This window comes from Gossypium raimondii, chromosome 8 (genome assembly GCF_025698545.1).
Source record: "Gossypium raimondii isolate GPD5lz chromosome 8, ASM2569854v1, whole genome shotgun sequence".
Classification (NCBI taxonomy): domain Eukaryota; kingdom Viridiplantae; phylum Streptophyta; class Magnoliopsida; order Malvales; family Malvaceae; genus Gossypium; species Gossypium raimondii.
The window spans coordinates 46,732,814-46,760,213 of record NC_068572.1 but is presented as its reverse complement, the minus strand read 5'-3'; the positions used below and the strand labels follow the sequence as shown (position 1 = coordinate 46,760,213).

Here is a 27,400-nt window from a genome sequence, read left to right as displayed (position 1 = left end):
TAACGAAGTCCATCGTTACCTGCTCTCATTTCTATAACGGTATCTTAACTGGCTACAGCAAACCCGAAGGTAACTAATGCTCAGCCTTAACCTGCTGACAAGTCAAACAGTGAGCAACGAAGTCAATAACCTCACGCTTCAACCGTGGCCACCGGTACAATTCTCGAAGATCTCGATACATTTTATTTCCATCGGAATCCATAGCATAGGGACTACCATGCACCTTTCTTAGAATCGACTACCTTAAATCCTCATAATCCGGTACACAAATAAGACCACGGAAATAAAGTACCCTATCATTGTTTATCCCAAAGTCAGTAGTGTAACCATTCTCAACCTAACGAAAATGTGATCTGAGAGACCTATCTCCCAACTGTTTACCTCAAATTTTTTTAATCCATGTCAATTTGACTTGAAGTTTTGCCAACAGACTTCTATCGTCGAATAGGCTAAGTCGAGTGAACTTCGCTCTCAGATTGGTCATAGCCCTACGGCTCAACGTATTGGCGACCACATTGGCCTTGCTAGGATGGTACTCAATGGTACAGTCGTAATCCCTAAGCAGCTCAACCCATCTTCGCTGCCTTAGATTCAGGTCCTTCTTAGTAAAGAGATACTTGAGGCTTTTGTGATCAGTGTAGATGATACACTTCTCACCATACAAATAATGCCTCTAGATTTTCAATGCAAAGAATACGGCGACCAACTTCAAATCATTTGTCAGATAGTTTGCCTCGTGTGTCTTAAGCGGACGAGACGCATATGCAACCACCTTACCATCCTGCATCAACAAATATCCCAAACCGACATGTGATGCATCACTATACACCGTGAACTCCTTTCTAGGTTCAGGCTGTACCAAAATAGGAGCCTCAATTAGTACAGACTTAAGCTTCTCAAAACTCTTTTGCTGCGCATTAGTCCAGTCAAACGGTACACCTTGACGTAGCAACTTAGTCAAGGGTGCTGCAATCTGTGAATGTTTCCGATTTATTCTTGAATCATTTCTATAATGGTTCTAGGACCTCGAGGGTTCGAATAAGGGGCGTTATGCATGTGTTTGCTTGAATTATGTTAAGCTTTATAAAATTTTTAGAATTGAATGCCGTAACTCTATTCCGGCATGAGATACGAGTTAGGGGTGTTACAGTAATTTTGACTAGTGGATTATTATTTTAATATTATTTAATACCTACAGGATTATTATAAGGTCGTATTAAAGTTTTGTTAATAATTTTTAATGTTTAAATGGTTAATTAGGTGAAAAGGACTAAATCGTAAAAGGTGAAAAAGTTGAGTTCTATTAGTAGAGGGGGTCAAATGGCTATGAAAATTTAAACTAATGGACTAAGATAGTAATTATACCATTTAAAAATTTAGTAGATGTGCATGGATAAGTTTTTATTGAAATTGTTGATTAATGATAAGGGTAAAGTAGTAATTTAGTAATTAAAAAGAAAATTAAGTAAAGAAAAGATGAAACAAAGTTATCATCTTCCTCATTTCACTTTTTTATGCTGAAATCACCATTTGAAGGGGAGAGAGCTTTGGGTTTCAGTTCATCATTCCATAGTATGATTTTGCGTCCCGTTTTTAATGATTTTTATGTTTTTGAGTTCGTTTTAGCTTAGTCTAGCTAGTATGGGGGTTAATTTACAAAAATGCTAAAGTTTGAGGGGCTTACCATGGTTGTTTTAGAATAGGTTTTGATGTTAGTTGATAGATTATTAATCTTTGTTGTTTATTTATTAAGTGATATTTGATGAATTTTGAAATAGGGATTAAATTGTTAAAAGTGTAAATCCATAGGTTATGTTGTGAATTATTGATAATAATGGGTTTTTAAAGGTCCCTTGTAACATTGGTTAACATGGATTTAGGTTTAAATGAGTAATATTCAAGTTATGAGTTTAAGGACTAAATTGAGAAAAGTTAAAATATTAGGGGTAATTTCATAATTTTACATAAATATGAATTATGGATTAAATTGAATACTAGAAGTACTTAATTGAATGAAATTATTTAATAAGATCAAGATAAACCACAATCGAACTTAAATCCAGGAAAGGCTAAAGCTTTGGATTAGTTCGACTCTACTACTACAACCCTAGTTATCGAGGTAAGTTCATATGAGCTATGATTGTTTTTAATGTTAGCTAAATTGACTATTTGCTATGTTTTTTAAATATTAGTGCATCAATGTTATGAATACTTGACGGATAACAAATCCTGTTTGAACCTTAAGAATTCTTAGGATACGAATGACATGTTATTAGGGATTTCATGTTTCGGGTGCGTGTCTTGAATGTCCTACCGATGGCGGAGGTCCTGCATTTGTTGCGGATTCTCCAAAGCTTGTGTGAAAAGCATCGTGTTGCTAACATTTCAACCCATAGCTCATGTAAGCAGGCCCATTTCACAGCTCGTGTGAGCATTAGTGTAAAGGAAAAGTTCCGGTTATAAGGAAACACACACTACGTGTGTGAGTATTCCCGAGTATCCGATGCAATTCTAGATGATTCAACGGGTAAGAAAAGGAATGGAATAGTTCATGATCTTATGAAATGGTTGATGAATATGTTATGTATCTTATGAAATCTACTTATGTTATGAACTTATATGTATTGTTGATGAATCTACTAACTTGTTAGCTTGATGGTGCTCGAATAGGCTTTTATTAAGCTATTGGTCTTGGTAATGATATCATGCTTATTCTAGAAATTGTATTAATGAAATGGTAAGTTATGTTTAAGTTTATATGAGCTTACTAAGCACTAGTTGCTTACGTAGTTACTTTCCTTTGTTTTATACATATTTGAAAGCTCGAACAGTTGGAAGATCGTCGGAGACCTATCACACTATCCAGCAACCATTTTGGTAGTTCTTAAGTATTTTGGTCAAGGTTAAGAATGACGTGTATATGATCATCTGTAATGGTAGTTTATAAATGTGTTAATGGTGATTTGGTATGTTCATGTTTGTGAAGTTTATGTTTGAATTTGATGAACTTTTAATGCTTGTTTAAGTTAGGTCATTTTGACCATTCTTAAGTACTTGTATAGAAGGCTCTTTTAGTATGCTTGTGATGGTTTGAAAATGGTCATTTGTGGTATCATTTAGTGGTTAAATGAACTAGGCTTGTATGCTTGGAATATGACAATATTGACTTATTTTGGTAAATAATATTTTGGTATAATTGTGATGCCTTTAAATGGCATATTGGTTAGATGAATTGGGATGTTTGAAATGGTATGTTAGGTGTGTGTGAATGATGTTTTAAATCCCCTGAAGGTATGCCCAAATGGTATGGATGTCTAGGTTTGATTTAGCCTTGAAATGGCATGAATTTAGGGTCAAATTATGGATCACACGGCCTGGGACACGGGCTGTCCCATGGTCGTGTGTCATTGAAATTTCTTAGTGTTTCAAGTCAATGAGTTACACGGCCTGGCACATGGTCGTGTGTGGCAATTCAAAGAGTTACACGGCTTGTGACACGGTTGTGTGACCCTACTCAGTGAGTTACATGGGTCAGGGCACGGCCATGTGTCCCTTTGTTCAAATGTTACACGGCCTGGGCTATATCACACAACTTGGTCACACGGCCGTGTGACCCCTATTTTCCAATTTTTTTCAACCTTTCCCAAGTCTTCTGTTTTGTTTTAAATTAGTCCTAAACTGCTTCTAAGCTATTTTTAGGGCCTCGAAAGCTTGATTTAGGGACCAAATGCATTTGTTTGATTGTATTTAATATGATTTAATTAAGTAATGTTTAATTACTATATTGAGATGTATTAAGGTTAAATGTTTTTTGATAGTATAGTAATGCTCTATAACCCTAATCTGACGATAGAGACGGGTTAAGAGAGTACATGATATGTAAATATGGATAATTATAGTGTATACACACGTGAAAATGATTTTTTTATAGGGAATGATATTATACATATGTAAGATTGATGCCCATGTGAACTTAGTAACAAGTTAGGATACAATTGGCCTGCCAATAGGGTCATATGCACACTTGTACGGGATATGTGATTGTACAAAGATTATTACAGGTTATATCGAGATCCAACATATGTTGCAGATCATTAAGCATTATATGTCTCTACGAAGACCCTGGTGTAGTGGAGGAATGTATTAGCATATGAATATGCATTTGATGTCTACAGGCTTTGTACTTCGGTGTACTGGTGTGGTGTAGTTTAAGATCTTACAAGCTACCTGGTGTGGTGTAGTTCACACGTGTATCGAAGTCCGTTTTACTAGAGTTCTATCAAGCGAAACTTGTCAATTGAAATTGGAAACTTGAAAATAGATTCTATAAACCAATTTTTTATATGACATTGAAATGAATAATTTGAATTTTGTATAAACTTATAGATTGACAATAGAGTATGACAACGAAAGGAATGATGTGAAATTGGTATAGTCCTATAAATTGATGTTGGAATATGACATTGAGATGAATTGTGTGAAAGTGATAAAAACTAGTTGTGTTTTGAGTTTTGCTTTTAATGTTTAATGTTCATGAATATTTATGCTCACTTATTGTCATTTTAAATGTCATGTCCTAGCCAAATTTATGCCAAAACTATGGTAACTAACATGCTTAGGTATGATCAACGTAAGCATAGTATTTTTCATTTGAACTTACTAAGCATTTATATGCTTATTCTAGTTGTTTTCCCTATTTGTAGGTCATCACCTTGCAGAACTTGTCAAGCAAGATCAACGGGTAGCACACATTGTCAATAAGACAATAGAAATATATTCGTTTTGACTCTAAATATTGTGGCATGTATATCAGGGCACCTTATTATGAAAATGGTCATTTTTGGTGGATTATTATATGAAAATTGTGGCTATGGTTGAACTTGTAATATAAAGCTTGAAATATGACTTATTTGATGCATGGTCTTGGTCATGTTTGATGATAGTATGTTTGATGATCTTAAACTTGCATTGTTGGAAAAAAAATCTGATTTTAAAACAGTTTTCTTGTACATCAGAAAAATAAAATTTTGAAAACTGAGCCAGTTTGTGATATTTATAGTAATAAACTTTTCCCAAAATTGCACATTTGTTTTGGGATAGGCAGATCTTTTCTACTATTCTCATACCACAAACTGGTTCGAGTATGGGCTCGAATACTTTCAAATCAAACACAAAATTAGAAATTATTTACTTTACTTTCAGTGGGAAAGTAAATCTCTCTCTTATAAAAACCGGTAGAATTGTTATTCCCGAAAAATAAATGTTATACTTAGAAATAAATTCTCAGTATTTTCGGGCAAAATAACAAAATCTCAAAGTTGTGTATAATTTATTGTATTTTTATCCCAATTGATGTCATCTATTTATAGGGAGAGGAAATGAAACCCTAGTTGAATTAGTAGATTGCATTTAATGTCTATTTAATAGAAAAAAACAACAATCCCCTAGTTCCACTAGGAGAGAGGGGTGGCTAGTAGGGTGTGTTCCCCCTCATATGTATTATGATGAGGATTCAGACCTCTCTAATATTGAGTCCAATTATATGTGTTTCATGAAATTTTAACTCAACACTTTATAATTTAATCCAACGTAGTACATGTTTTTCTATTTCTCATGTAATGCCTCTCACTTAGTCTGATCACCAAACTCAAGAAATAAAGTGCTACGAAGAATTATCACACAATAACAAACATTTTACAATTTAAAGTCATGAACAAATATTAAATAATTATATACGAGCATGTATATGATCATTATTCAATCTAATTCAATAAAATATTGAGTATTCGGTAATAAACACAAAAACAAAATGTAAGGAAAACCTGCATACAGGGGAGTGACTGTGTGTACCTAGAAAATGCCTTTCAAAGCAAGTAATTTACCTATAAAACACTTATGCTACAAGCCACCATTTATACCAAATTTAATATCTTCAAAAGCATTCAATTCAAGTCGATAATAATGATGATGATGATGAAAATAATAATAATAATAAACATCATTTTAAACAACCATCCTAAATACCTAACTAATATGCCACAATTGGCACCTCTTTCAACAATTCAAACTAGCCAAATGACCACATTCATTCTTACCAATATACCTTCAATGGTATCTCAAATATTCAAGCCACAGATGTATACATTCAATCATTCAACCATCACATATTTAAATATTCAACTTACCAAAACATTTCTTACTTTTAATCTAAGCATATCATCTATCAAACCAAAATCAAGCATTAACCAAACACATTGCCTAGCATAATTTTTTTTCTCAACTAAGAAAACGTTAAGCATATTACTCAAAGCAACCTATGAAATTATCAACCACATGACCATTGCCATCACACTTATATATGTTTACAAAATCTCAAAAAGGCTAACTAAATACAAAATAATCATTTAATCATTAAACATCCTAGGTAGATGTCAAGACCAAAATGAACAATTCACCAACATTTGAGTTCAAGATTGCCGCTGGATGCTGAGTCGACAATCGAATCGATAAGTACCTAATCTGTGCACGAAAAATAATTCGTGCGTTGAGTATAACTCAACGGTATTTCTATAATTCAAAAATTAAAAGCAAAATATAATACATTAAATTGCTCAAGTTAAAACTAGATAATGCTATACTGATGTCATATCGAATGTGCAAGTTAATATATGCATTAATTTATCAAATACATTTTACTAATTATAATAATACAAGACAAATTCAATTCATATATAATATAGTATCCAAGCCTAATTCCATACCATGATCGCATCAACCAAAATTCAGTTTATTTCATATATAAATCAACACTATTCCTTATTCACATATCCATTCACTATTTTAATTTCCAATTCACATTTCATTTCATTTTGAAACATTTTCTATTTCATTAGCATTTCCATTTCAATGTCATTTGCCATCTCAAAATCATTATTTCGAGTTTATCATTTTCTTCCCTTATTAAAATGACTCAAACTCGGACGAATACACGGATCCAACCAACACACCTGTTTAACACCCAGTACCTCATCGAATAAATCTGAAGCAAATAGTTGCGCCCAGTGCTATAAATAAATTGACACCCAATATCTCATTGATTAAATCGAAGCAAATTGGCACCCAGTGTCTCATCGACTCATAGTCGAAGAATCCCTAAACTCTTCCTATCCTATGGCATGCCAATTATATCTGACTCTTCCCGAATAATTAATAGGGTTTCCATTTAATTATTCAATATCAACCAATGTCTCAATTTACATTTATCTATATTAAGTAAACATTGATTCAACATATATAGCAACCAAAAATATCCCAAATCATGTGCAATTTTCACATTATAAAGAATACACACATTTTTCAAGTATACTCAATTTAATCCCCATAATCATCAATCGACTCAAATAATTACAAATGAACAATAATCTCACCTTATAATCTTTCCATGAATAAATAAATCAATATGCAACATTTATAAGTTAGTTCAAATTATAGAACTACAAACCGTAAACTCCTAGCTATTCGTCGACGACTTTTTCTTTTCTTTCCTTTTTCGAGGAATTTTGGTTGACGTTAACTACAAATCAAAATAACCATAATAATTTATCAATAAATAACCAAAAGCTTCAACTATCTTATAATAGGAACATTATCAAACTTTAACAATATAAAAAATTTCAACATGGGTCTGCTAGATTGAACTATGGGAACTCCGAAAATATAAAAATGATAAAAAATGACTAAATTGAAATAACTAATTTTGAGCTTGAAATTTAAGAACCCTAACATGCGTTTCTTTTTCTCCCTGCTCTTTCTTACTTCGAAAGAAGAAAGTAAATTGAAAAGAGAATTGTCTCCTTCTCTTTCCATCCACTAACCATTTTATTTTTATTTTATTTTAATAATATCTTATATTTTAACTTGTTTTATTTTAATAACCAGCCACCATTATGACTGCACATAATGGTTTATTTCTTTAATAAGTCCTATAAATTCAATTTTAATTATATTTCTTTAATAATTAGATTTTTACCCTTTTTATAATTTAGTCATTATACTTTAATTAAACACTATTTCATCGAAATTACTTATCAGAAATTCAATTCACTTCCAACGTAGTTTCGTAAATATTAAATAAAAATATTTATGAGTTCGTTTTACAGAAACGGAGCCCTGAAAATACACTTTCAACACCACTAACTTTTGGGACGTTACATCTCAAAATAGACATTCTTTATTAAATTAAATTAAATAAATTAACTTTTGTTGAGATATAAATACACCTTGAGGGGGGTGAATTGGTGTATTAAAACGTTTTCGGGAAAGGGAAAAAGTAAAACGACTCAAATATTTATAGTGATTCGGCCTCAATTGCCTACATCCACTACCTTAGCTTTCCTAAACTAAGGATTTCCCAAATCCACTAGATTTGACCTTTAAGGAAAATGTTTAACCTTACAAATCCCTATCTTTTCAAAGGTAAGATAGAACCACTTTCGCTTAAAGTTTTCTACCCAAAACCTTAAGTAACAGCTCACAAATGAGAGAAAAATAATAATGAATAAGATGATACCTCTAAAATGTAGATAATCAACAATTAAGCACTCTCACACAAAGTTACAACACTTGAAAGAATGATAGAAAACTTAACCCACAAGTGTGTACAAGAAATATTTAGTAAAAGATTGAGAAAGATTGAAAATTGAGTTTAGCGTTGGAGTAAAACGCCCGAACAAGGTTGTCATAGCAAGGACCCCTAAGTTGGAGACATTCGAGCCAACCCCAATAGCGGAGTTGGTCGAGGTATTTGAATTTAAGGGTATTTGCTAAAAAGTTTAGATCAGCGAGACGAGAGATTTGAACTGTACAGGTTGCAAAATAGGTGTTAAATTTTTCGAAGAAATCGCTGTCCTCGAAACATTCAATTATCGAAGGGTGATCTAAAGGAGCAGAAGATGACTCACCTCTAGCATGTTTAGGTGCGAGACACTTACGGGATGTATGGGGAGGCATTTTATCTAAAGGATAGGTAGACGAATGGTTAAGGGGTTGGTTTAAAAAGTGTACCTGCAGAAGAAAACAATGATACGAACAATTGATATCCCCAATAGTAGAATATGCAAATTTTTTTTAATGGAAACCTAAAAAATATTATTATAAAAATATACCTAAAAGGACTAAGCCCTAACTATGTTCTTCTAAAATTAGTATTAGTAAAAAATAAAAAATTGAAAAAGGAGATTTTAGGGTTTACCTTAAAATGTGGAAAGTGAGGAAAACGTGGAGACTTTTGGTAAAAATCATGTTGAAAATGAAGTCGAAGGCATGTAGGAGACAAGATTAAGTAAGGAATTTTTAATATACTTTTTATTGTATCAAAATACTTGAAAAACTAGAGCTAACAACTTTCCCATTAAATAATTTTCTCAACTTAATTCTGATTCTGTTAAAATCATAACAACTGTATCGTGAAATAATCTATGAGAAAATATATTTAATTTTCTACATTCAATGGATTCACAATTACCAAGTAACCTAATTATTTTTCAAACTTCAATTAATTAATTAATTAATAATTTAAAAATCATAAATTAATTCTCGTGTCATTTTCATGCTTAGTGAGAAAACTACATTCATTTATGAATGTTACCCATTCTCTAACTTTGTTATTTTTATTCATTTATGTTCATTTGATTAAACATGTAATTCATTTATAGTTTCAATGAGCCAGTAGAGGGACTGATTAGACATATGTGATTAGGCACAAATGATTTATAATTAAGTTTCAGCTTTTCACCTATTAATTATAAACTCATTTAGTCACAAAGTCATTCCACTATAGTAATGTGACTAAGCTCTCTCTAATGGCATACCATTATGAAATCTATGTAATGACTCAGAAGTCGGTGGGGTCAGGAATTTGTGAACCGAAATCGTAAATATTTAATAAAATTATTTATGGAGATAATTTGTAGGCTAATTGAATCTTAAATAGGTAATCCCATTTACATGGTGCTTAAATTAAGTGCAGGGACTAAATTGCATAAGAGGTAAAAGTGCAATTTATAAAAGGATTATAATTTGAAATAAATAGAAAGGACAAAAGTGGCAATTAACCCTTTAAAGTTATTAGTGTCATTTAGGTGGGTAAATGTACGCTATAATATATGTTAATAATAATAATAATAAAATAAAATAAAATAATAAAAGATAAAAGAATTGAAATGTGTAAATAGTGGGAGTGGGTGAAAAGAAACAGATTGTTTCTTCATCCTCATACCATCAACACAGGGGGAGAAAAGTTTGGAGAAAAACGTTATGGTTTTCAAAGTTCAAACTTTCAGCTGGTATGCTTAATTTAATCTATTTCTTGTCATTTTTATGTTTTTGGAATCCTTATTCTATAAGCTAACTGACCTATGTATTATTTTTCGGTGTTGTTAAAGATTGAAGATGCTACCAGTTTTGTATAGTTAAAGTGTTAAGGATCGGTTTGATAGATTCTTGGGTTAGAAATGAAAAAGAGTTAAATTATAAGATCAATCATTGATTTTGTACAATACAGACTAAACCACAAAAAAAATTGAAATATTGAGGAAAAAATGTAAAATAGGGAGTTAAACTAGACTTAGAGCAAAATTATTTTACAGTTGAGGGTTAAGTTCGAAAGTTATGTTGTTCCTGATTTCTAGGGGCTAGACTAAATAATATACAATGTTTGTGTATTGTTAATGTGTTTTATTTGTTTAATTCATGACTAACGTCAACTTGGAGCCTTCAAGGAAGAAAGGAAAAGACAAGATCGACGATGAATAACATGGTGATTATGGTTGGTGTTTTCTATAACTCGACTATTTCAGTTATTGTTCTTACAAATATATATCCATACACATATCACTTTGTGTATGTTTGTGTAATGGTAAAATAAAATTGAAACATGAGTTGGAAATGAATGAACACTTATTTGTCGGTTATACCGACCAGTGCTGGGCACACTTATTTGTTGGTTTTACCGACCAGCGCAAGGCGCATTTATTGTTGGTTATACCGACCATTGCTGGGCACACTTATTTATGGATTCTACCGACCAGTGCAAAGCGCATTTATTGTTGGTTATACCAATCAGTGCTGGGCACACTTATTTGGCAGTTCTACCGACTAGCGCAAGGTACATTTCTTGTCGGTTATACCAACTAGTGCTGAGTACACTTATTTTTTGGTTCTACCGACCAACACAAGGCGCAATTATTGCCAGTTATATCTACCAGTGTTAGGCACACTTATTTGTCGATTTTACCAGCTAGCGCTAGGCGTAATTCATTATTACGGATTTATCCGTCAGGCACTGGGTGCCAAATTTAGTGTGTTAATCAGAGTCGCGTAGATATCCAAGGTAGAATTACGTTAATAAGGAAAATAAATAGAGGAAATGGAAGTAGGAATTAACATGAGTTTGATAAATGGCGTTAGAGTGGGACATGAATTAGTTGATTATTTAGCAATATGATTAAATTGTTGACTATTCCGCAATATGATTAAGTTTTCAAATCATAGGAATACTTCTAGACTATTATCCAGTGTATGATTCCATTTTCTGTTATATGTATAGGTTAGGTACTCATTGATCAAATTGTCGGTTCAATATCCAGTGACAATCCTGGACTCAGATATTGGTGGTTTATTCTTTTCGTTTTGACATGTACCTAAGTGGTTTAATGTCTTTTGTTTTAGTTGTTCCTTTTGTAGATGATATAAACATGCATATTTGATAAATGAATGTGGTCATTTTCTAACACTAAAATGTGTTGAGGTGCCAATTGTGGCATATTGGTTAGACTCTTAGGATGGTGGATTTTCCATGATCATTTGGGTTTAGATTAATTACTTTTGAATGTATTAAAGTGGTTGCAAATGGTATTTTATAGCATAGGTGTTTCTAGGATGAATTCCATGATTTTATAAAGCATTTTTAGGTACACACGGTCTGGCACATTGTCGTGTGCCACACACAGGATGATGGCACGACCGTGTGGTCTGTAATGTTTTCAGTGACTATTGCACACAGGGTCAGTGAGTTACACGGTTTGCTCACACGGCTGTGTGACTCTCTGACACAGTTGTGCGAGCCTCTCACACAGTCGTGTGGCTAAACACATGTGCTGAACGATTTTCACACGGTCTAGGGACACGGCTATCTGTCCCCTATTTCTAATATTTTTTCTAACTTTTGTCTTTGTCTCAAATTTATCCCCAATCTTCCTAGAATTATTTTTAAGCTTTTGTATACTCAATATTTAATTGAATTGGAGTAAGAGGGTTCATATGCATGCCCGTATAAAATTATTCGCAATTTGATTATTCTTTTAAATGTTTAAATTGTTTGAAATTTTATTATAATTGTTTGTAACACCCTATTAATCAGGTTCGACGATCAAACTGTGTGTAACGCCTTGAAATTTGGGCCTAGAAGTATTGGGCCTTGAGCAAGGGAACGGTTCGGAAACTGTGTACAAAAGTATGTCTGCTTTAGTGGTTAAGGCTTTTGAAAGGAGTTGGAAAAGTCCTGGGTTCAAACCTTGGCTTTAGCAAAAATTTTGGTTTTAAGTGGATAAAACCCTGGATGCTTGGATGTAGGCCTTTTAAATTATTGTGTTAAAAATGTCATAAGGAAGCATGTGGTCTAGTGGTTGTGGCCTCATTAAGGTTACAAGGGAGCCTGGGTTCAAGTCTTAGCTCTTGTAATTTATTTTGGTTTTTCTTTTAAAGGAACATGGACTTTGGCCTTTAGACCTTTTAGTTAATTGAAGACAAAATGTGACACAAAGGAGCTTGTGACAAGGAGGCAAGTTGCATGTTGAGCTATTGAGGGGGGCTTGGGTTCAAATCTCATTGCAAGCAAAAAGGATATTTATTTTGCTAGCATGAGTCGGTAGGAGTTTAAGGTGGTTTCGAACTTTGTTGGGTGAGAGTTTGAATGGGTATTGGAGGTTGTTATGGAGGATATCAAGGAGGGATATTTGAAGAGATTTCGGGAGGTTATTGTTGTGGAGAGCTATATATCACACCTCATTTGTTCCTCTAGGAACTAAGGGTACCATGCTCACTGATTTGCGGAATAAGAGGTGTTCGGATCGAAGGGATTGTGCAAATCGCATCAGGTGTGTAAACTCCCCACTGTAACTGTAGAACGACAAAAGCTAAAAAGTTGAAATATGTCATTTGAGAACACACGAGCGTGTGGGGACACTTGGGCCGAGTAATGGGCCTTAGGCCTATTTACACTGTTGTGACCAATTAGGTTACTTGAGTCGCTCGAGACGACTACAGACCTTTCGAATGGTCGATATCTAGACTGAAAAACCCTCTAGGGTAAAATAACCATAATGCCCTGGTGGGTAAATGACTATGTTTGCCCCTCGAGGTTAAATGATTGTTTTGTCTGTGGTTAATTGACTGATTTGTCTGTATTTGATATGACTAATTTGTCTGTGATTTGAATGATTGATTCTGAGCATGGCATTCTGCAAACACGACATACTGCATGGGGTTGGGATACTGTTATGGAGGAAGTACTGTACTGGTGGCTCTGCCACAATCACTGCTACTGGTGGCTTGGCCACATATACTATTACTGGCAGCTTTGTTGCGATACTCTTGCTAGCAGCTTTGCTGCGATGCTACTGATGGCTTTGTGCCGATCATAGTACCGTTACTGATGGCTTTGTGCCGATCATATTACCATTACCAATGGCTGTGTGCTGATCATTTTACTGTTATTGATGGTTGTGTGCCGATCATATCACTCTTACTGATGGCTTTGTGCCGATCATGTTACCGTTACTGATGGCTATGTGCCGATCATATCACTACTACTGATGGCTTTTTGCCAATCACATTACTGTACTTATGGCTTGTAATCATTCTGTTTATAGCTTATAGCTATCCTGTTTACGGCTCTTAGCCATTCTGACTACTGGTAGCTCAGCTGCATTATTACTACTGGCAACTATGCTGCGATATTGGTGTGAGGGTTGGATGGGTCGACTCTGTCCCCACATGGTGTGTTGGGTTGGTACGGGTGGTGTGTTGGCTGGATTGGGATGGGTTTGCATACTTGCACCATACTAATACTGTATCGGGCTTAGGCCCACACTATTTCTGTATTGGGCTAAGGCCCACACTGTGTTGTTCCTGTTAAAGGGCTCTGGCCTAGACTGATTCTGTTTTGTATGTTGATTGCTTGATAAGGGATTACACACTGAGTTTTCGTAAACTCACCATCTCCTCTTAACTGTGCAGGTAATCCTCCGCCATAGTTGATTCGGTGCTGCGAGGGACTCGGAGGTGGCCACACAACCGCATCAGCATTCGTTTTTAGATTTTGATTTATAAGTAACTGAATTTGGGTATTTTTATGTAAAAATGCCTCTTTAAAGTTATAAACTTTAAATTGGGGTTTTTATTTATTTAGTTTGATATAAACTGATAGTTGTATAATAAGACAGGTTTTCAAAAGGTAACCGTTTTCAAAGACACCACGTTTTCGCAATAAATGTGATGTTGGAAAATTTATAACGTTTTAAAAGTGATTAGTTTTTAATGATGCATGCTTGGAAATTAACAAAATGATTAATTGATTTTAAAGATTTCAACACCAAAAAGTTTTACGCTAAACACATCAATGTGACACCGCCAGATTCGGCCATAACTCCTAGGCTGGGTTTGGGGTGTTACACTAGGCCAGGGGTGTTACAAGCTACTCGATCAGTACTCGTCTAATCACCTTGTCATAAGTTTGTTACTCTCATAGGATATCTTTAATCTCTTTGAGATAACTTGTTCTCTCAACATGACCCTATTTTATCTCATGGTAGTCATTACATCTTCCTTGATGAAAAGTCATCTGCTATCAAATAGTAATTAAGTCATTCATCACAAAGACAAACGACTCTTTACCACGTTTACTTTTCATCTATAATGTAATGCCAATGAGAGGATATCATTTACCCATGTTTTGGGCTATGAATTCCACTATTGTGAATGATGCTATGTAATGTAGAAGTCGTACACCCAACGTATCAGCTTTCAGTTCCTTATCTATTCGAACTCAAGCTTTTACTTATATCAAAGTATACGAATCACACATACATAGTCCATCATCCACTTAGGATTAAGGTATGCCACACTATGAATGTCACAAGTGACTAAATCCATAAATGGATTTAGGATCTACTCTGCTTGGGTCCAGTCAGTCACATCTATGTCTCTATCTTCTAGAAGTCGTCCGCTCCAATGCCCAACACAAAACATATCCTCAATTAGACTTGATAGATGACATATTAGTCTTTCAATTGGCTTGCTAATTTCGTATTAGACTAAGGACATATTTAGGTTCGCCTACTAATATAAGTTGTCTTTCCGTATTATGATCCGACCATGTAATATTGCTTAATATTAGTTAAACATTAAACAACCGATAAGCTAATATTTGCTTCTATTTTGCTTTACATGCAAAAACCACGTAAGAAAAATATACAAAGGGTATTAATGTAATTCATGAATAATTTTATTAACCAATCTATTGCAAAAACTTACAAGTGTATATAGATGAAAACACTACACTTAAGACATCAAATCCAACATGCATGACTTTGGCATGTTAAAGGTTGCAAAGTGAACTAGTTGGGATAGATAAATTGATGAATGGTTTGAAAATGCTTTATTTGAATGTTAAGCATGAAATATAGCTTAGTGTATACTTTTTTTAATTCATGTTAAGGTCCTTTAAGTGCTTGATTCTCAATTTGCATAAGTATGATATGTTTGAATTGGAAAATAAAATAATTTGGTATGGCTAGATTGATAGAGGGTTTGATTCGAAATGTTCATAAGCTTGAAATGGTATAAATTGATATGGAATGATGATGTTTTGATTGGGGAAAGATGTATACAAGTATATATGTGTTTGATTGAAATCATGAAAAATGTACGAATGTGTTATTGCCAAAACAAGGGCAACGTCGCGACTATAAGTCCCCGACATCGCGACATAGATCAATAGTGAGTGGCGTCGCGACGTCAAAATGCTTAAAGTCACGACATAACTCATTGATTGATTATGTCGCGACGTGGAAACCATGATGTCGCAATATCGACTTGAAAATTTGAAAACTTTATAATTTGGTCCTAATTCGACCTCATGTTAGCAAAAGACCTTTCGTAAGCTTGTATTGAACCCAAAAATGATTATGTAGCATAGTATGATTGCATAATATACTTATTTGCATGTGTAAATGGTTGTATAGTATATAATTGACTATAATTGCTCCGGTAACGAACTTAGTATCCTGTAGCTCGGACTCGACGATCGGGTCGAACAAGGGGTGTTACATATAGACTTGTTCAAGGGTCAAACTACCTACATAGACCTAAAGGCTTGTTTGAAATTTGGGAGGGTTTGGGTAAAAATATTAGGCCTATTTAAAATATGGGTCACGCTAGGGCTTGAACACTCAAGCCCCAAGCCCGACATGTTTTAAAGTTTATAATACTTTATATTATGTTATTTTTATATATTATATAATTTATGACACGTTACAAAAATAAAACTATACTAAATATATAATACTACTCTAATGTAAACATTAAAGTAATGTTAAGATGACTATATAAAAAATATCAATAAATAAAAAATATATAAAATTAATAAATATTAAATTAAAAATAATATGGGCGAGCTTGAGCAAAATTTTAGACTCATGTTTCGAGTCAAGCTGGGTTTGGGCAAGCATAAAATATATTAAATTTATGCTTAGACCCGACCCAAACCAGGCCCAACTCGATCCATGAGCACCTCTAGTTCCATATGATATAAATAATGCATTAAAAATAGAGTTAATTTCACCATATATCCCCAAATTATTGATGTTATATCATTAAGGTTATTCCATTACAAAATTGTTAATTTAACTGTTAAAATAAGATGTCAGATCTTGTAACACCCCTATACTCAGCCCAATCATACGGACCCGGTATAAGACTATTACATTTAGTGCCAAAACGGTTTTGGCTAAATACTGTTTAATTTAAACATTCATACATAGTATTTTAACTTACCAAACCACATTTGCAAACATACTTATAGTTTCACTAATTCATTTCATATAGACCAAAATACTTCAAGTAACCCAAAATAGATAGAATTTCAAGAGTTTGCATTTGAGTCCTTAACACATGGAAACACATTTGGTCTATTTATGTACATGCCATTTTAATTCAAAATATGGTATCTACTCTTGAAGCTCTTGAGGATGTGATGAGATGAGAGATCTCCTAACCCGATTCTACCTCTTCGAGTCTAACTGTACTATGCTTTAAAAATAAACGCGTTAAGCCGGTGAAGGCTTAGTAAGCACTACAGGAATAAATTGGTAAATGAACCATAACAAAATATTTTAAACTTATTCAATTAATACATATTTACACACATATAAGTTTCTTTAACTATGCCTTACTTTAATAAAAATTTAACTTACCTTTTTGTAAGTTATCAAACTTACCTTAACACATTGGTGATTCACTTTTTGTTCACAACTCATATTCTTAGCCCAAAGTGGACTTTATAGAACACACTGGATATACGGAACAAATACAGAGGTGCATTATTATTCACTATTGAACATAGAGTACTAAAGTGCTATACAGAGAGCACGAATGTGCTAAACGGAGAGCACTAATGTGCTAATAATCAGATAGCAGGCTAAGGACCCTTAATAGCATGCCACTAATATCCTAATAGTTCTAAATTCCGTCTACTTGGGCATTAAAGCTGAATTTCATATATTTAAATACTTTACATAAATATTTCAAAAAAAAACTTCTCATTTCTCCATCATCTACAATTTAGTCCCCATTTCACAAATCACAAATATCACACCTTTTTCACACATACACTTTTACCACAACATCATTACTTAGTATTCAAACAATATACCATTTCATATTCTCCACCTATAATTTTCTTTACAAATTTCGTAATTTCATAATCTAATCTCTTTTTTACAAATTTAAATATATATTTTACATTTTTATTCTAAGTAATTTCATACTACAATATAAGTATTTAAATAAAAGTAATTTAAAAATCTTGTAGTACTTACAACAAAAAGGTTGAGATGATGTATTTTCTTCTTCCTTCACTCCTTAGCCTTCTCTTTGCCTTTTTATTTAATTAGGTCCTCTCATTTCTTTTCCTTTCTTCAATTTCATATAAAACATATAACATTTATATGTTAAAAAACAATCAAGTGACTTTCCTATACTATTTAATAAAATAAACATTTATGGAATGATAATTTCATCATTTCTTACCTTAGCCTTTTGATTTTTACTAAGGAAATTTCAAAGAAAAATGAAAGTTTGAAGCGAGGATGGTTCAACTATGATGGTAGGACATGTAGGGAATTAAAAGAAAAGTTGGATGGAAGTTGAGGGCAGATGACTAAGTAGTGACGGTTTGTGTTGAGAAAAGATGATATATTTTCATCTTTTCTCCACTTTTCTAGACCATTCCACTAAAATATCTCACATTTTTAATTAAAATTGTCAAATTGCTACTAAGTCCTTAAGCCATCCATCTTTTTATTTTTACCCATCATTATTACACTTAATAAATATTCACTTGGCTAATTACCACTTTGTCCTTCCTCATCTTTCATATTTTCTAGTATGACTCATACAACACATTGGTTAAATTTAATTTTAATCATTCATTCCTTTCCTCTACTATTATATGTCTCCTAACTTAATATTTTTCCTATTGTGGCAAAAACAATTTCTTTATTCTTTCAACTAAATCAATCTATCTATTTTAAAATTTCCTATCTAAAGAGTATTTTTTAATTTTTTATTGGATCTATATACTTTCGAATTTAATACTCAAAATTCCTATTTATTATATTTCAAAAAAATTTGTACTAATTCTTGACTCGATCCATCACTGTACCTAACCCCGAGTTAAAACGTGGATGTTACAATTCTCTCCCTCTTAAATAAATTTCGTCCTCAAAATTCACCTGATGTAAATAACTGCGGATATTGCTGTCTCATCGTTTCCTCTCTTTCCCATGTTGCTTCTTCCTAATTATGATGTCTCCATAAGACTTTTACCAATGGAACCTGTTTGTTTCTCAATTCCTTTACTTCCCGAGCAAGTATATTAATTAGCTCCACTTCATTACTTAAATCCGGTTGGACTTCTATTACTTAAGGAGTAATCACATGAGATGGGTTAGACCAATATCTTCGTAGCATTGAGACATGAAACACATTGGGAATTCTATCCAACTCCGGTGGTAAGGCTAACCGATAAGCAACTGGACCAACCCATTCTAAAATCTCATATGGCCCAATGAATCTTGGACTCAGCTTCCCTTTCTTCCCAAATCGGAGAACTTTTTTCCATGGCGACACTTTCAAAAATACTTTTTCACCCACATTATATTCAATATCTTTCCTTTTAAGATCAACATAAGATTTCTGCCTATCTGAGCCTGCTTTTAAACGGTCCCTGATCAACTTCACTTTCTCTTATGTTTCTTTAATCAAGTCAGAACCAACTAATTTATTTTCACCCAATTTTGTCCAGCACACAGGAGTTCTACACTTTCTTCCATACAATATTTCATACTGCGCCATTTGAATACTAGGCTGGTAATTGTTATTATAGGTAAATTCAACCAATGGTAGATGCCTTTCCCAGTTGCCTTCAAATTCGATGATGCAACTTCTCAATATGTCTTCCAGTGTCTGAATTACTTGTTTTGATTATCCATCAATCTGAGGGTGATATGCCGTACTGAAATATAATCGTGTACCTAAAGCTTCATACAGCTTCTCTCAAAACTTCAATGTAAATCTCGAATCCCAATCAGAAATGATGGATACTAGCACTCCGTGAAGCTTTACTATTTCATCTATATACAACTGTGCATACTTGTCCATGGAGAAATCAATTCGTACTGGTAGAAAATGGGCGGACTTCGTCAATCGGGCAGACTTTGTCAATCGATCTACAATTACCCAAATAGCATTATTCGTCTTCGGTGAGAGTGATAATCCTATTACAAAATCCATAGTAATTCTTTCCCACTTCTACTCTAGTATGGCTATTGATTGTAGCAATCCCGACGGAACTTGATGCACTGCCTTCACTTGTTGACATGTTAAACATTTAGAAACGTATTCAACTATGTCTTTCTTCATCCTTTTCCACCAGTAAAATGGTTTCAAGTCGTGATACATCTTATTACTCCCCGGATGTAAACCAAACAAACTATGATGTGCTTCATTCAAAATAATTTTCCTCAAAACTTCTTGATTCGGTACACATAGCCGACCGTGAAATCTCAAGCTCCCCTCAATATCAATCTTAAATTCACTATTTTTCCCTTCCTCAAGTTGTTTCTTAATCACCAATAATTCTACATCTTCTTTTTAGCATCTTTCACCTCCTGCAACAAAGTTGGTTTCACCTTTAACTCAACAAAGAACTCACCATTTTGTTTCATTTCTAAATGTGCATTCATCGTTTTCAAAGTTGCCAAAGATTTTTTTACTTAAAGCATCTGCTACTACATTCGCCTTCCTGGGGTGATAATCAATGATACAATCATAGTCCTTTAGCAATTCAACCCATCTTCTCTGTCTTAAGTTTAAATCTTTCTGGGTTAACAAATACTTCAAACTCTTATGGTCAGTGTAGATATAGCATTTTTCCCCGTACAAATAATGTCTCCATATTTTTAACGTAAACACCACTACAGCCAATTCAAGATCATGCGTCGGGTAGTTCTTTTCGAGTGGCTTCAATTACCTAGAAGCATATGCTACTAACTTTCCTCCTTGCATTAGCACGTAACCCAAACAATTGTACGAAGCATCACTAAAAATCATGTACTCTTTACCAGATTCTGGTTGAATCGACACAGGAGCTTCTGTTAATGCTGCTATTAATTTTTCAAAACTTTGCTGACACCTTTCTATCCATTCAAATTTCACATTTTTTTGCAACAATTTTGTTAAGGGTGATGCAATCATAGAGAATCCCTCAACAAATCTTCTATAGTAACCAGCCAATCCGAGAAAACCCCTTACTTCTGTCACATTCTTTGGTGGTTTCCATTCAAGTATAGCTTCTACCTTATTTGGATCTACCCGAATACCATCTGTTGATACAATGTGTCCTAGAAAAATGACTTCTTTTAACCAAAATTCACACTTACTCAATTTAGCATACAATTTTTTTTCTCTCAAAATCTGTAGCACAATTCGGTGATGTCTATCATGCTCTTCTCCTTTTGAATGCACTAGAATGTCATCTATAAATACCACCACAAACTGGTCTAAATAAGGCTCAAAAAATCTATTCAAAAGATCCATGAAAATGGTTGGAGCATTAGTCAATCCAAATGGCATAACCAAGAACTCATAATGATCGTACCAAGTCCTAAAGGCAGTTTTCAACACATCAGATTCCTTCACCCGTAACTAATAATACCCTGATCTGAGATCAATCTTAAAAAAATACACTAGCTCCTTTTAACTGATCAAAAAAATCATCAATCTTGGTCAACAGATATTTGTTCTTTACAGTCACTTTATTCAACTGATGGTAATTTATACAATGCCTCAAAGACCCATCTTTCTTCTTCACGAACAATACTAGTACTCCCATAGTGATACACTAGGGCGTATGAATCCCTTATCCAGTAACTCTTGTAGTTGCGTTTTCAATTCTTTCAACTCAGTGGGTGCCATCCCATAAGGTACTATAGATATCGGTACAGTGCTCGAAATTAACTCAATCCCAAACTCTACTTCTCTTTCTGGGGGCAAACTCAATAATTCCTCTGGAAATATGTCGATAAAATCTCGAACCACCGGTATCTTTTCAATATCAGAATTCGTTGGACGAGTATCTAAAATGTAAGTAAGAAAAGTAGTATATACTCTTCTCATCATCTTAGAAACCTGCATTGCAGACACGACATTCGTCAAGGCACTATATTTTTCACCGATTACAATCACTTCCTCTCCATCTAAAGTTCTCGAGGAAATTCTTTTTCTTCTGCAATCAACCATAACCTCATGTTCTAAAAACCAGTCCATACCCAATATCACATCAAACTCATGAAACGTAAGTGCCATAAGGTTTGCTGGAAACTCATAATCATGAATTTTTAAGGGACATCTTCTACACACTTTATTAACTTTCTCACTTCGCCCGAAAGGATTAGTAACTACGACTTCGTATTTTGTAAGTTTTACTGCTAACTCCCTCTTTCACTAATGTAATGCATATGTATGAATGCGTAAAGCCAGGGCCAATTAGTGCAATTACAGAAGAATCAAATAAAGAGAATTTACCAATAATCACATCAGGAGCGTCTCCCTCTTCTCGTGTTCTGATAGCATAAGTCTGAGGTCTCTAGGATTTATATCTATCAAATGTTTCTCTTACCGATCTTGTACCACTACTAGTGCCACCAGAAATTCCAAGTCGTCTACCTCTTTGTGGAACTGAGCTACCTCTCGCAGACTGTTCTGTAACACTTTCTGACATCTTTGGACAATCTCTAATCAAATGATCTTTCGATCCACATCAGAAACAAGCTCAAGAATTTAGTCGACATTCTCCCCAATGATATCTTCCACAATGCTCACATGATGGCAGTGTTGGTTTTCTTCTGGAACCCCCAATACTAACCATACAGGTCGTTTGCTAAGTTTGTCTTGTTTGACTTCTGGATCTTTGCCCAACAGTAGGAGATGAGTATTTAGAATCTCTAGAATCCCTCACTCTTTTTGAATCCCAAAACTCTTCTCTTTGGATCGAGCTCACCCTTCTTCCAATCGTTGTGCTCTATCAACCAAAATAGGAAATTATTGTAGATTTAATGGTATAAGAGGAACATAAATTTCTTCATTCAATCCCTATTCAAATCTCCTGCACATATCTACTTCATTTGTTATTAATTCCTTGGCATATTTACTCAATCTGATAAATTCACGTTCGTGTTCAGCAACAGACATGTTGTTCTGCTTTAAATCCAGAAATTCTATTTTCTTCTTTTCAAGATAAAGTTGATTCACACATTTCTTTCTAAATTCGGACACAAAGAAATTCCAATTAATTTTATCTGTAGGATGAATATTCATGACAGTGGTCCACCATTGGTAAGCCTCGCCCTTTAATAAAGATACTGCATATTTTAACTTTTCATCACCTGTACACTGTAATTCTTCAAATATCCTTTGACTATTCTCTGACCACTCTTCAGCTTTAGCTGGGTCATCATATTTCTTTCCTTTAAACTCTTCAACTCCATATTTTCTTATTTTCTCCAAGGGAGATCGATGACTAGATATAGACGGCTGTGGATGCGGAGTAGTAGGATGAAGAGATGGTGGTGGAATAGGTGGAGCATTATTAGTTCTTACAACTTGCTGCAATAACTGATTCATTGTCTATAACAAGGCTGCAATTGGAATTTCTTCTTTAGGCGGTATCGACTCAGTTTCAGTTTGAGTTCTTTCTTTCAATTCAGGCTCTCTATCATCCCCTAAGTTAACCGATTCACTTCAGGATTGGGCTCTATGTTGATCTATTTCCCTATCTAAGTTTGGTGCCCTACTCTCTACTTCATTTTTCGACTCTTTACGAGATCTATTTGACATCTTTAAGTTTCTACAATATTCATAAATTACACAATTAAATAACTAAACCTAATCTCATCACATCAATATACAAAATGGCATGCACAGATAGACTCATTCCCGACCCAAAAACTCAGAAAACCTAGGCTCTAATACCAATAAATATAACACCCCTATACCCGGTCTAATCGTACGGACCCGGTATAAGACTATTACATTTGGTACCAAAACAGTTTTGGCTAAATACTGTTTAATTTAAACATTTATACATAGTATTTTAACTTACCAAACCACATTTGCAAACATACTTATATTTTCACTAATTCATTTCATATAGACCAAAATACTTCAAGTAACCCAAAATAGATAGAATTTCAATAGTTTGCATTTAAGTCCCTAACACATGGAAACACATTTGGTCTATATATGTACATGCCATTTTAATTCAAAATATGGTACCTACTCTTGAAGCTCTTGAGGATGTGATGAGGTGAGAGATCTCCTAACCCGATTCTACCTCTTCGAGTCTAACTGTACCTACGCTTTAAAAATAAACGCGTTAAGCCGGTGAAGGCTTAGTAAAGCACTATAGGAATAAATAGGTAAATGAACCATAACAAAATATTTTAAACTTATTCAATTAATACATATTTACACACATATAAGTTTCTTTAACTATGCCTTACTTTAATAAGAATTTAACTTACCTTTTAATAAGTTATCAAACTTACCTTAACACATTGGTGATTCACTTTTTGTTCACAACTCATATTCTTAGCCCAAAGTGAACTTTATAGAACACGCCGGATATATGGAACAAATACAGAGGTGTATTATTATGCACTATTGAACATAGAGCACTAAAGTGCTATAAAGAGAGCACTAATGTGCTAATAATCAGAGAGCACGCTAAGGTCCCTTAATGGCATGCCACTAATATCCTAATAGTTCTAAATTCCGTCTACTTGGGCATTAAAGTTGAGTTTAATATATTTAAATACTTTAGTAAATATTTCAAAAAAAATTCTCATTTCTCAATCATCTACAATTTAGTCCCCATTTCACAAGTCACAAATATCACACCTTTTTCACACATATACTTTTACCACAACATCATTACTTAGTGTTCAAACAATATACCATTTCATATTCTTCACCTATAATTTTCTTTACAAACTTCATAATTTCATAATATAATATTCTTTTCTTCTTCTTCTTTTACAAATTTAAATATATATTTTACATTTCTATTCTAAGTAATTTCATACTACAATATAAGTATTTAAATAAAATAATTTAAAAATCTTGTAGTACTTACAACAAAAAATTGAGATGATGTATTTTCTTCTTCCTTTACTCCTTAGCCTTCTCTTTCCCTTTCTTCTTTATTTAGGTCCTCTCTTTTCTTTTCTTTCTCTTCAATTTCATATAAAATATATAACATTTATATGTTAAAAAAACAATCAAGTAACTTTCCTATACTATTTAATAAAAATAAAAATATATGGTATGATAATTTCATCATTTCTTACCTCAGCCCTTTGATTTTTACTAAGGAAATTTCAAAGAAAAATGAAAGTTTGAAGCTTAGATGGTTCAACTATGATGGTAGGACATGTAGGGAATTAAAAGAAAAGTTGGATGGAAGTTGGGGGCAGATGACTAAGTAGTGACGGTTTGTGTTGAGAAAGGATGATATATTTTCATCTTTTCTTCACTTTTCTACTTGAGGTGATCATGGGCCGGGTTCGGGCCGGGCCCAAAAAAAATTTTTAGCCCGCGTCCTAGGCGCCCAGCCTGGCCCGAAATATGAGCCTAAAATTTTGACCAGGCCCGGCCCGAAAAAATTCCTAAGCCCGAGCCCGGCCCATTTTTTTCTGCCATTTGTATTCTTCAATTTTTTCTGCCTCTAATATTGTCAACTTCTTTTTGGCCTTCTCATAAGATTTGCATCTGAACAAAACAAAGACAAAGTGAACAAACCTCAAAAATTGATGTCTTCTAGAAGTAGAGAATTTAGTTCAGGACCTGGAACCAAATAGACTGCATGTAGTGGCACAGTACCATTACCAATGTCAACAAACACAAAAACTCAACGAAAATGTATGTTCAATAAAATCAATCAAAGTAATTCTATGCCATTTATCAATCTTTGAGGAAAGACAAACTTTTTTCACATGCAATTTTAATTCCATTACAGAAGTTCTGTTAAATTTGTTTATTTTTCAAAGTATACAGGTCAAACATTTTTTTTCTGCCATTTGTATTCTTCAATTCTTCAATTTTGTAGTCTTTCAAAAAATCAAAGGACCATAACCTATAAACCTTGAAACAAATCTATAAACCCATTTGTATTCACATCATTGGCTAAGGCTTATATTTACAGTAAAGATCAGAGAAAGAAAAAATAAAGAAAACTAACTAAATGTCTAATGAGAATTTAACCGAATAAACTAGGGTTAACACTGTTTTGTAGTCTTTCAAAAAATCAAAGGACAACAATGCAATGAATTTTGTACAACATGCATGAATCAATATTCTAGGAGAAATCGCATTAATAGATACAGCTATTCAGAGACATCAATATAGCAAACAAGAATAAATAGTTTACTAGAAGCAGCATCAAACCTACCCAATCAGGCACGCTCCTTAACATCATTTTCAATTTTTTTCTCTTACTTCTAGGTGGAAGATAATATACCGACTTTTAGTTTCTAGGTTAGAGCCTTATCTATTGCCATCAATCTAAAGTGAAAGCAAGCAACCCTAATCACAAGCTACTCAAGCTTGACTGAATCATACTCTGGTTCAATTTTTTGATGTCAGAATGAACCAAAAGAACATTTTATTCTCAGCCCCAAAAGTTCCCAATATTATTTAATTGATATCTAATTAAGCAAGTCTTGCCATTCCAAATTAATCTAAATTGATGGCGCTGAGTCTCACTACATTTTACAGTGTAGGCATTGACCACCCCCCAAACAAGAACATAAATTTCCATCAGGACAAAGAAGAGGGGAATTGCATAGAACACAGCCCACTACATTTTCAATACAGCTTCAGGTAGTGATACCGTGATGGAAATATTTCTCTTATGCTTTTTCAAGATGTCTAAAAGAACCTCGTCCAAGACTTCAGTAGCTCAACAAATCCTAGATCGATAGTGGTCTTTCAGGTGTGCCAACTTTACTTTCTTTCTTTGAAAGTTCATATGTTGGGTCCATAACAGACACAAAATAAGCAATAAAGTTGAACTATAAAAATACCGATGGGATCAAATACAAAGTACAATACAACAAAATCAAGTATAATATCATTTATATTCAAGACTACGCAACTAGCATGAAGCAATAAAATTTAAGAAATTAGAAGATAGAGATTAAGTTTACTCCATGAAAATGTTATAAATTCGCAGCAGCTCATGATTCTAGTAAGCTAACTTGAGAACAATTCCAAACAACCAATTTTGAAATAAAGAAAACTAACCTCTAATTCTGGAAATGGGTGGAGCCGTGGAGGACCGGAGGTGGATCGGTGCCGGACCGGAGGTGGATTGGTGCCGGAGGTAAAGGTTGAGAAAAAAAGGGAGGAGGGCAGTCGGGCAAGGGGTTAGGGATTTGTGGAAGAAGGGAAACGAGAAATAGGGGAAATGGGTGGATCCGTGGAGAACTGGAGGTGGATCGGTGCC

At 33.8% G+C, this 27,400-nt stretch overlaps 1 protein-coding gene across 1 annotated transcript; it reads right to left on the bottom strand.

The window, feature by feature from the left end:
* Positions 1-22,989: 22,989 nt before the first annotated feature.
* On the bottom strand, positions 22,990-23,520 carry LOC128043055 (uncharacterized). The gene has a single exon (XM_052634859.1). It carries the CDS (start codon positions 23,518-23,520, stop codon positions 22,990-22,992), a length of 531 nt encoding a protein of 176 aa, XP_052490819.1.
* Positions 23,521-27,400: the final 3,880 nt, after the last annotated feature.